The 12154-nt window shown below is 36.7% G+C and overlaps 1 protein-coding gene across 4 annotated transcripts in view; it reads left to right on the top strand.

Annotated features, from left to right (window-relative positions):
• Nucleotides 1-12154, top strand: part of CEP41 (centrosomal protein 41) — a 47870-nt gene that overhangs the window by 14481 nt on the left and 21235 nt on the right. For 2 of the 4 annotated variants that reach the window (XM_061165806.1, XM_061165805.1), the window contains exons 2-4: nucleotides 923-986; nucleotides 10332-10439; nucleotides 10566-11811. Coding sequence is in view for 2 of the 4 variants with exons in the window: in XM_061165804.1 (XP_061021787.1) it covers nucleotides 923-986 (64 nt within the window). In the remaining 2 variants the exon portion in view is untranslated. The remainder of the gene's footprint in view (nucleotides 1-922; nucleotides 987-10331; nucleotides 10440-10565; nucleotides 11812-12154) is intronic. The other 2 variants (XM_061165804.1, XM_061165803.1) reach the window with 1 other exon arrangement.

Raw genomic sequence — 12154 nt, 5'->3', positions numbered from 1 at the left:
GAGAACAGAAAATGAAGCTAGAGAGGTATTACCCAGTTCTAATCTCAGATTCCGCTGCTACCTGTCACTGAACATCTGCTTTTCTTTTTTCTTTTTGGAACATCTGCTTTTCATACTTATAGGCCAGAAAAAAAGCCTGAGCAAGAAAACTGTATTTTGTAATGTCTTTATTCATTAGCCTTCCCTCTTTCAATGGCTTTTGAAAATGCCACTGAAATTTAATATGGGTAAATGCCTTGTACTTGGATTCAGATTTACTACCAAAGCACAGGACAGGGGAGACCTGACAGCTTTTTACTGACCATAAACTTTCCCTGAGCCCATGATACGCCCCAGCTGCTGTGAGAGCAGATGCCATCACGGTGACATCTGTGAAGCTTCAACTCAAGGGGAGTTGCAGGAAAGACCTGCCAAACCGGGTCCTGACCTGGCAACATCTGGGCAGCGTGCTCAGGTCTGCGTGCCATTTTTTAGGGGTTGTATAGATAAAATCTAGAGGGCATCCAGAAAAGACAGCCTTCAAATCATCATCTAAAGGGGAAAATCAAAAAGGAGAAAAGAGCTGCCTTTAGTTATTTTAATGGCTTGCTTGAGGCAGGGTGGAATGGTTCATTCTAGGTTGTATCAGTGGACTGGGTGGAAATTAGATCAATTTTGGCTCAGTGTCGGAAATCATTTTCAAGAGCTTTTTTCCTAATTGCACAGTGCTATGAGATTATTTTGACAAAATACGGAAATATTTTGACAGAACATGATAACCATCTTCACCTGTGGAGAAGCTGTAGTGAAGAGCCTTGTTGGACCTCTAGAGCTCCTTCCATCTTTAAATTCAATTAAATTTTAGAATTTGTTCTAATTGTTAAAGTATATTATCCCTTTCCCAACATTAACCCAATTATTTGTGAATTTTCTTATTTTTTAGTATCTAACCAGAAGGATACCACAAAACCCAAGGTATCAGCATGTCAAATCAAGACTAGACACTGGTGAGTAAAGATTAGCAAATTAGAACTTTTAAAAAAAATCTTAATAGCTGATTATTGACAAAAAGCAGTATGTCATGCCTGATACAAATCATAGCTAAAAGTTTCTCACTGTCTTGTCTGATGTCTTTCTGAGTTCAGGACTTATGAAAGCTATTTTTCAGATTATCTTTGAAAACTCCATTCACATAATTGAGCTTACTATAAATTGCGAAACTGATTAAAAAAAACATTGTTTAATAAGTTACAGGACTGAGGCTAATAAAAATATGAGGATGTCACCTCTATCTTGGAACACCTTTAAGTATGTTAAGCAATTTAAGTATATTGCTTAAAACTGGGAGCAATTGATTATACTTTGTGCATGTTTGTTCAATTCCCTATTTGCAGAGTACAGCTACATGCAAAGTTCTGGGCTATGGGACATGTAAAGATGAGTGTGAACAGTTGATTATTGCAATCAAAGAGCTTAGATTCAAGTGGAGGCAGACAAACTTGAATGAGTAACTAAAATACCAGACAAAATTAAATTAGTGCTGCAATTCAGGTAAAATGAAATTTAAGAGTGCATTACTGCTTATTTCCATGCTGTTGACATTTTTCAGTGTCAGGATGAAAACCACTCCCCAAACCCCTGGTGGATTTGCAGTCTTGTGAGATTTTGGTTGTTTGTTTAGTTTTTTTCAACCTCTTAAAGTCTGCTGTGGAAAATCCATCCTATTAAGATGGTTTTGCTAGTAGATTGGAGTACCACATGCCTTTAGCAATACAGAATTTTCTACCAATAACCTCAAAACAACTGAGAAGATAAACTGAGATGTTGACTGTTTAAATCTCATTCATTTTCTTTCTCTTTCTCCTAGTCTTCTTCAAAATTATTGTCTTCTGTTATGCATTTTCCCACATATAAAATAGATTTAAATGTTTTAAATGAGCCGGCTTTGCAGATACTATTTTTTGGGACCTTTCTTTCAAACATTTTTGTGCTATTCAGATATCTGTCCTTGTAAATATCCTGTTTTATGGGAGGAGGTAAAAAATGTTATCTCTGTCTTTGAGGAAGAGGAAATCTTAGTCCAGAGATTATGAGATTTACTTAAAATTCAATAAAGGAGACAGAACTAGGATTGTGTGCAGGATAAAGAGGTCAACTTTGGAGACCTGGCCTGAGGTCCTGTGTACTGTGTCTTTGGCTATCCCAGTTATTTCCTCCAGCCTCATTTCTTCTACCACCAATGCCCTCAGCTTCTGCATCTCTATCTATCTCCCCATAATTGCAACTGTGAACCCACCCTTCTGGAAAAAGTTATTCTGAGAGGGAAGTACTTTTATTAAAAATACCATATTTTCTCTGAGAAGTACAGATAATGTTTTAAAGACTGCTTAATGCCTTCTTAAAATTAAAATTTGTAAGAGCTGAGATGTTTTTCAGCTATATAGATTTGTTTATAACATCATTTTTTTTTCCCTCCTGGAAATTGAATTGTGTTTTGTGAATGAAAACCTATTTCTTTCTCTTCAGTTCCTCAACTCATAACCAAAGTTTGACTCAATTATGATACCTGAAAATAATTCAGTTTTTTGGAAATTGAGATATTTGTATATTCTTTTTATAATACAAAGTAATTGCCTATATCCTTGTATATTCTGAGATTTTTTAATCTAGTGTTTTTGTTAATTAAACTTGTTAGTGTCAGGAGATAGTGTTAGTCACTAAGTTGTGTCCGACTCTTTGTGACCCCATGGACAGTAGCCCACCAGGCTCCTCTGTCCATTCTTGCCTGGAATTCTCCAGCAAGAATACTAGAGTGGGTTGCCCTTCCCTTCTCCAGGGGATCTTCCCAACCCAGGGGTCGAACCCAGGTCTCCTGCATTGCAGGTAGATTCTTTACCATCTGGGCTTTTGAGGTCATTGTTGATTCACATGGAATGGTAAGAAGTAAAACAGAGATTCCATGTACTTTACCAATTTCCTATAGTAACATCTTGCAAAACTATACTGCACTACCCCAACCAAGATACTGACCTTGATAGATAGAGTCTGGATATAGAACTTTTTTCCCATGACCACAAGGATGCTTCATATTCACTTTCCACCCTCACCTGCTCCTTAACCCCTGGCTCCCACCAATCTGCTCTCCACTTCTATAATTTTGTCATTTCACAGCTTCTATATAGATGGAATCATACAGTATATAACTTTGACTGGATTTTTCCCTCAGGAAGTTCTCTGGAGATTTAACCAGGTTGTTGCATGTATTAGTAGTTCATCCCTTTTTATTCCTGAGTGGTGGCTCAGATGGTAAAGAGTCTCTCTGCAGTGCAGAGAAGGCAATGGCACCCCACTCCAGTACTCTTGCCTGGAAAATCCCATGAACAGAGGAGCCTGGTAGGCTGCAGTCCATGGGGTCACTAAGAGTTGGACACGACTGAGCGACTTCACTTTCACTTTTCACTTTCATGCATTGGAGAAGGAAATGGCAACCCACTCCAGTGTTCTTGCCTGGAGAATCCCAGGAATGGTGGAGCCTGGTGGGCTGCCATCTACAGGCTCGCACAGAGTTGGACATGACTGAAGTGACTTAGCAGCAGCAGCTCCCTGCATCGCAGGAGACCCAGGTTCGATCCCTGGGTTGGGAAGATCCCCTGGGGAAGGAAATGGCAACCCACTCCAGTATTCTTGCCTGGAAAATCCCATGATGGAGGATCCTGGTAGGTTACAGTCTGTGGGGTCGCAAAGAGTTGGACACGACTAAATGACATCACTTCTTAGGAATATTCCATAGTATGGATGCACCATGGGCTTCACAAGTGGCAGAGTGGTACAGAATCTGCCTGCCAATGCAGGAGATGCAAGAGACTCAGGTTCAATCTCCTGGAATAGGAAATGGCAACCCTCTCCAGTATTCTTGCCTGGGAAGTTCCATGGACAGAGGAGCCTGGTGGGCTACTATCCATGGGATCACAGAGAGTCGCAAGTTTAATCATTTTCCTATTGAAGGACAGTTGAATCGTTTCCCCTTTTTGACTGTTACAAGTAAATGTGCTATAAACATTTGTATACAGATTTTTGTGTGAAAATAAGCCTTCATTTCTCTGGGATTAGTGCCCAGAAGTGCAGTTACTAGGTTGTTTGGCAGTTGCATTTGTAGTGTTTTAAGAAACTGCCGAACTGTTTTCCAGAGTGACTGGACCATTTTACACTCCCATCAGCAGTGTGATCCAGTTTCTCCATGTCCTTAGCATTTGGTGGTGTTGCCATTTTTAATTTTAGTCATTCTGATAGATGTATAGTAACATATCATTGCCCTTGTGTTTTGCATTTCTCTAATGACTTATGATGTTGAATATCTCTTTGTGTGCTTATTTGCCATCTGTATATCTGTATTTCATCTTCACTGAAATGTTTGTTTTTTGTCCATGTTCTAATTGGATTGCTTGCTTTTTAGTTGTTGAGTTTTGAGTGTTCTTTATATATCCTAGCTACTAGTCCTTTGTTGGATACATGGTTTGCAAATAGTTTCTGCCAGTCTGTAGCCTGTCTTTTTATCCTCCTAATAGGGTCTTTCAAAGAGCAAAAGTTTTTAATCTGGGTAAAATCCAGGATATCAGTATTTCCTTTTATGGATCCTGCTTTTGTTGTCCAGCCTAAGAATGCTTTGCCTAACTTAGATCCCAAAGATTTTCTATCATAATTTTTTCTAAAAGTTACGTATTTTAGGTTTATATGTAAGTCCATGATACATTTTGAGGTAATTTCTGTATAAGATGTGCAACTTAGATTGAGATTAACTTTTGCTTGTGGATGTCCAATTTATCTAGCACCATTTGTTTAAAAGGTTGCATTTCTTCCATTGAATTATATGTTCACCTTTGTTGAAAACCAGTAGGCATATTTATGTGGATCTATTTCTGGTTTCTGTATTCTGTTCCATTGATTTCTGTGTCCATCCCTTTGCCAGTACCACAGTCTTGATTACCGTAGCTGTATATAGTAAATTGGATATTGGTTAGATGGATTATTCCCACTTTATTTTTCTTTACAAAATTACTTTAGCTACTCTAATTCCTTTGCCTTTCCATGTAAACTGTAGAATAATCTTATTTACACTTTAAAAATATTGCTATACATTTGATAGGAATTTACTCAACCTGTCTTAGCAATTTGGGGAAAATTGACACGTTACTATGTTGAGTCTTACATTCCATTAATATGCTATTTCTCTCCATATACTTCACTCTTTGTTTCTTTCATCAGCATTGTACAGTTTTCAGCATATAAATCCTATACATTTTTTTTGGATTTACAGATAAATATTTCTCTTTTTCTGGGCAATTTTAAATGGTATTGTATTTTTAAATTTCAGCGTCCCATGTTTTCATTGCTAGCATATAGAAATACAGCTTAATTTTGTGTATTTAACTTGTATCCAGAGACATTGCTAAAAGTACTTATTAGGTAAGGGAGGAGTTTTTGGTAGATTTCTTGGGCTTTTCTATGCAGACAATCACGTCATCTAAAAAAAGAAAGTTTTATTTTTTCCTTTCCAGTCTACATGTGTTTATTTCCTTTTATTGTCTTATTGCACTGGTCAGAACTGGCAGAACTATGTTAAATGAGAGTGATTGGAGCAAACATCCTTATCTTTACCCCAGACTTAGAGGGAAATCATTGTCTTTCATCATTAAGGATAATGTTAGCTGTGTCAGGTTGAGGGGGTTTCCTCCTATTCTATTTTTCTGAGAGTTTTAATCCTGAATGACAATTGAATTTTACTGAATACTTTTTTACTACCTCAATTGATATTATCATATGTATTTTTTCTTTATCTTGATAATATAGTGGATTACTTGTATTGATTTTTAAATATTGTACTAGTTTTGCATTTATTGAATAAACCTCACTTAATCATGGTATAATAATTCTTATTATATATTACTGAAGTCTATTTATTATTTCATTAAAGATTTTTGTGTCTATATTCATGAGGGACATTGGTTGTAGTTTTGGTTTGTTTTGGATTGTCTTTGTCTGGTTTTAGTATTGTTATAATACTGGTCTCATAAAATGAGTTGGGAAGTATTCCCTCCTGTTCTGTTTTTCTGGAAAAGATTGTGTATTATTATTGTCAATTCTTTCTTAAACATTTGGTAGAATTCTCCAATAAAACTGTTGTATCTGGAGACTTCTTTTTTGAGAGTTTTAAAATTTTGAATTTAATTTTTTAATAATTAAGAGGATATTCAAATTGTTTCATATTAGATGAGTTATGGGTTTGTGTTTTTTGAGGAATTAGTACATTTCATCCAAGTTTTCAAATTTATGTGCATAGAGTTGTTTGTAGCATTTCCTTGTTATCCTTCTGATATCTGTAATGTCTGAAGTGAAGCCTTTGTTTCATTACTGACATTGGTAATTTGTGCCTTTTTTTTCTTCACTACAGATTTATCCATTTTATTGATCTTTTCAAAGAACTAGCTTTTGGTTTCATCAATTTTCTGTGTTTTCTGTTTTAAATTTTATTGGTTTTTCTCTTTATTATTTCCTTTCTTCTACTTGCTTTGGGTTTATTTTGCTCTTGTTTCTAGATTCTTGAGGTAGGCATTTAGATTATTGATTTAAGACTTTTCCTCTTTTTAATGCATATAGTTAGTAATACAAATTTCTCTCAGCACTGATTAATAGCTGTGTCTCAAAAATTTTTATATGTTGAATTTTCATTTTCATTCACATCAGTGTATCTTTTTATCTCTCTTAAGACTTCTTCTTTGATCCATGGATTATTTAGAAGTATGCTATTTAGTTACAAGTATTTGGAGATTTTCCTGTTATCTTTCTGTTAATGACTTCCAGTTTGATACCACTGTGGTTAGAGAACGTACTCTGTATATATAATTTTTTTAAATGTATTGATGTTTATTTTATTGTCTAGGATATGGTCTATCTTGGTATATGTTCCATGGGTACTTAAAAAGAGGCATAGTTTTGCTTAGTGAATTCTTTTTTTCATGATATTCTGAGATACCGTCTTTTATCTTTTCCTTTCTAATTAGAGAGCTTCGTTTAACCATTCTTTAGGATAGGTCTACTGGTAACAATTTCTCTTAGTTTTCCTTAATGAGAATGTCTTGATTTCTTTTCTTTCCTAAAGGGTATCTTCTCTTCGTATAGGATTCCAGTTAACAGTTCTTTCCTTCCAGCACTTGAAAAATATTGTGCCACTTTCTTCTGGACACCTGATTTTTGATGAGAAATCTCCTGTTATTCAAACTGTTTTTCCCATATAGGTCAGGTGTCATTCTTCTGTTGCTGCTTTCAAGATTTCTTTCTTTAGTTTTCAGAAGTTTGACTATGATAACATCTTGCTGTGGATTTCCTTGGAGTAAACACCAAATAGTATTTCCTTCTATTATTCAAAGTGTTAGTCTCTCAGGCGTGTCTGACTGCAACCCCATGGACTGTAGCCTCTGTCCACGGAATTCTCCAGGCAAGAATACTGCAGTAGATTGCCATTCCCTTCTCCAGATCTTCCCAACCCAGGCATCAAACCTGGGTCTCCCAAATTGCAGGCAGATTCTTTACCGTCTAAGCCACCAGGGACTGAGAACAAATTTGAAAAGGTTTCAGCAGTTGTATCTTTGAGTACATTTTCAGCCCCAGCCTCTTATCCTCCTTTTTGGTACTCTGATAGCATCTCATCACAACCCAACAAAGATGAAAATCAAGATTCTCCATCTGGCCTTTGTGGGCAGGTAAGGGTAAGACATAGCTTTTCTGTGGAATGCAACTGGAATAAGGCAGTTATTATCTGATAGTTTTCTGTCTTGCTGTCCTTTGGCTGGAGATAGCAGATTTTTGTTAGGAATTTTTCCATCTGTTGGTATTTTTGGATTTCTGGCTTTTTCAGCTCCAAGTTGAGGGTAATGAGACAAAAACCAAACACACACACACCCAGGTTAACTCAACCATTATGTCATTGCTCAGGTCCCAAAGTCCCTAGCCAATCTGCCTTCCTTGCTCCACCTATCAGAGTTGTCTTATGTTTGTTTTATATATAATGTCCAGTATTTTTTTAAATTTTAAGTATAGTTGATTTATAATGTCATGTTAGTTTCTAGTGTATAGCAATGACTCAGTTTTATACATATATGTATATATACATAAAATATATTTTCTTTTTCAGATTCCTTTCCATTATAGGTTATTATAAGCTATTGAATATAGTTGCCTGTGCTATACAGTAGGACCTTGTTTATCTATTTTATATATAGTAATATGTAGCTTCTAATCCCAAACTCTTAATTTACCCCATCCAGGATTTTCTTTTTCCATTCAATCTTTTTTTTTAACTGGGTATGTTTTCTTAAGATATAATTTACATACCATAAAATTCAACCTTTACAAATGTACAATTCAGACGTTTTTAGAACATTCACAAGGTTGTCAAACCATCAATACTATCAACTGTAGAATATTTCTGTGTGTGTGTGTGTGTGTGCACGCTCAGTCATGTCTGACTCTTTACAGCCCCATGTAGCCTGCAACTATAGCCTGCCAGGCTCCTCTGTTCATGAGATTTTCCAGGCAAGAATACTGGAGTGGGTTTCCATTTCCTTCTCCAGGAGAATCTTCCCAACTCAGGGATCAAGCCCACATCTGTTGCATCTCCTGCATTTGCAGGCAGATTCTTTACCACTTGCACCACCCGAATATTTCTGTCATCCCATAAAGAAACCCCATACCCAAAGCAGTCATTTCCTATGCCTTACTTTTACCAGTTCCTGGTAATCACCAATCTATGTTTTGTATCTATGACTTTGCCTCTTCTGAATATTTCATAAAAATGGAATCATACAACATGTGACCTTTGTGTCTGACTTCTTTCACTTAGCATAATGTTTTCAAGGTTCATCATTGTTCTAGCATGTGTCAATATTTTAATGCTAAACAGTATTCTTTTATATAGCTATTCCTGATGTCTCAGATGGTAAAGAATCTGCCTGCTGTGCGGGAGACCTGGGTTTGACCCCTGAGTTGGGAAGATTCCCTGGAGGAGGGCATGGCAACCCACTCTAGTATTTTTGCCTGGGGAATCCCCATGGACAGAGGAGCCTGGTGGGCTACAGCCCATGGGAATCACAAAGAGTTGGACACAACCGAGCGACTAAGCACAGCACCACAATTGGTGTATCTGCTCATCATTTGATAGATGTTTGGTTTATTTATGCTTTTTGACCATAATGCTGCTAAAACATTAGTATACATGTTTTTGTGTGAACCTGTTTTCAGTTCTCTTGGTTATATACCTAGAAGTTGAATTCTTGGTCAGATGTTAACTCTGTGTTTAGTTTTTTGAGGAACTGCCAAACTGTGTTCCAAAGCAGCTGCACTTTGCATTCCCACCAGCAGTGTAGGAGGGCTCTTTTTTTCTCCACATCCTCAACAATACTTGTTGTCCATTGTTTTGATTATAGCCATCTTTGTGGGTGTGAAGTGGTATTTTCATTGTGGTTTTGATTTGCATTTTCCTAATGAGTAATGATGTTGAGCACCTTTTAATGTGCTTATTGGCAATTATACATCTGCGGAGAGATGGCTATTCATATCCTTGGCCTGTTTTCTTTTTTCAGTTGGGTTATTTTTCTTTTTATTGTTGAGTTACAGGAGTTCTGTTATATACCCTGGATAGTAGACCCTTATCTGAAGGATAATTTGCAGATATTTCCTCCTGTTTTGTGGGTCATCTGGGGATTTTGTTGTACTTAGCTGGAGGAATAGAGAAAAGTACATCCTACCTCATCTTCCTGGAAACAGAAGTCTAGTTTTATAATACCTTTGGAAGGCCAAAGTGTGTTTCATTGCCGGAAACCCAGTGTATTTTAATATCAGTATGGAAGAAATGTAATTCTAGTGTTTGATTTTTTGTTTCGGATTTTAAAAATTATGTTAAAGTCAATTTAAGGGAAAGATTTTCATTTCTTTCTATTCATTTGTGTGTGTGTGGCTTACCTCTCTGTATATTCAGTACAGTGGCCTGTGGGTTATGAGCCAGGATACGGATCTCTTTAGCCCTCTGGCTAGCCGTCAGGGCCTGAGACAGCCCAAACCTCAGTGTTGTGTCCAAATGTTATCACTTATGTATGTCTGCCATAAGGCGAAAAGTGTGAGGAATCCTGACTGTGAAAACACCAGACTGACTCTAAAGGTCAAGTAAAAGTAAGGAATTCCTGTCTGAGGTATGATTTTAAGCTCTGCAGTCAGAGCAGTAGAAATAGGCACAGGAACAAATGAGCATTTCTCATTTCTAGGCTAAATAGATGGGTCTTTAATCTTTTCTTACCAAACAGTGAGCAATTCAGAGTTAATCCCAAGAAATCAAGAATTTTGTGGCATCTCCAGTCTTCACCCAAATCGCCTTCCACTGAGTTCTTCAAAGCCAGATATCTTCTTCCTGGGTAAAGACAATATTTTATTTCTGTCCTTCTGACACTACTTCTCTTATAAATTCAAACACCATTGTATAGCCATGGCTAGAAATATCAGAATTATTTTGAACTTCAAATATTTCTTTTGTTCCATAGGTGCCTGAGTGTATCTTCCCAGCTCCCCAGCACTGCCAGACTGTGCCCGGAATGGATTATGCTTCCGATGAAATCCCTGCCGGCATTTTGTTCAGTCACCACCGCAGGGTCCTTGTGTATTCTCAAGCACCCTCTCTGGGTTTCTGCTCTGTAGCCCTGCAGGCTGATTAAGGGACAATTTCCAAACCACAGGGCTCTCCCTTTGTTAGTCTCCTACACTCTTTCATTTCTGGCATTATTCTCTCGTTTCAATCTATATTCAATCTAATTTCAAATTTCTTTAGCTTTCTAAAATTCCATAGACTATTTCCACTCAGTCTTTTCTAGCCATTTTAAAATTTTTAAAAATTCACCTTACTTTTCTTATCTCTATACAAACTAGTCATTTCCTTTTTTTCTTCTTAGTCTTTACTTTTCCTGAATATCTGCTAATAGCCTTGATCTTAAGCACTGAAACTCATTACAGACTAGGTACTCTTCATCTTTACTTGGTATTTAATTCTGTTTCTTATGCCAAAGGAAGAAATGTATGTGAAAGCCTTTTACAAACCAGAAAGCACTATGCGCTCGTATAACTTATTGAGATTAACAAAGGACCTCTGTGCCTCTTTTCACGCTTTCTGCTCCTTCCGAGCCAAAAGAACTTCTCCATAGAGGAGGGAAATATTGAAGAAAAATAAAGCAGTGGAATTGTCTCTTAGCAACTGAGTTCCTGCCTTATAAATCTTAACCACTTTAGATTACTGCTGCTCAAAATCACTTGCTTTTCTTACTGGCTCAGTACAAATAAGGTTATTACATTATAGGAAAACAAAGGAAAAACTCTAATGAATGAGCCCCTCAGTTCATTGATTGTGCTGTATCTTTGCTTAGCAATATCAATATAGTTGAGTTGTCTTTTTCTCTTGATTCCACTTGTAAAGCCTTTTTATATATCTTTTTTTGCAACTTAAATTATAAACTAAGTAGAGGCTAAATACCACCTTATACCACCTTTCTGTTACCTGAGTCCTGAAACAATTTGGTCATTTAAGTAGTATGTAACATATATGTACTATATATAAATCAAGTTGTGTATAGCTTAGAGAAAATCAGGCGTCCAAAAACTCAAAGCAAATTAGGGTATGATTATTTACATTATAATATGATCCATTATAAGGATTCTTCAACTAGTAAATCTTCATAGTATTTCTCATTTAGCAAATATTTTTGAGTGCCTCCAACACTAGCAATGGAAAGGATAAAGGTATTCTGTGTGTGTGTTTGTGTGTCTATGTGTGTGTAGTTATTTTAGGCTTTCAGTATAATAAGATAGATACGACTTACACACAAATAAGGCAGTATAATGATAAATGCCCTGTGACTGGTAAGCTGAGTTCTGTAGAAGTTCAGAGGAGGGAAAGGTCACTTCCAGCTGGGTGAGCTATTATGATTACGTGGGCAAGGTGACATGTTAGAGTGCCAAAGACTCACAGCGAGTTTGTCAAGTTTAGTAATTAAGGCAAGATTGAAGAGGTAGTAAGATGTTGGTGTCTTCAGCAGTAGAACAAGGAGTTTAAACTTCAGTCAGTAAGCAGTGGGGAGCCACT

The sequence above is a fragment of the Dama dama genome, chromosome 18, assembly GCF_033118175.1.
Source record: "Dama dama isolate Ldn47 chromosome 18, ASM3311817v1, whole genome shotgun sequence".
Taxonomy (NCBI): Eukaryota; Metazoa; Chordata; class Mammalia; order Artiodactyla; family Cervidae; genus Dama; species Dama dama.
Note: the sequence above shows the minus strand (reverse complement) of the source record. Positions and strands in the feature narration are given on the sequence as shown.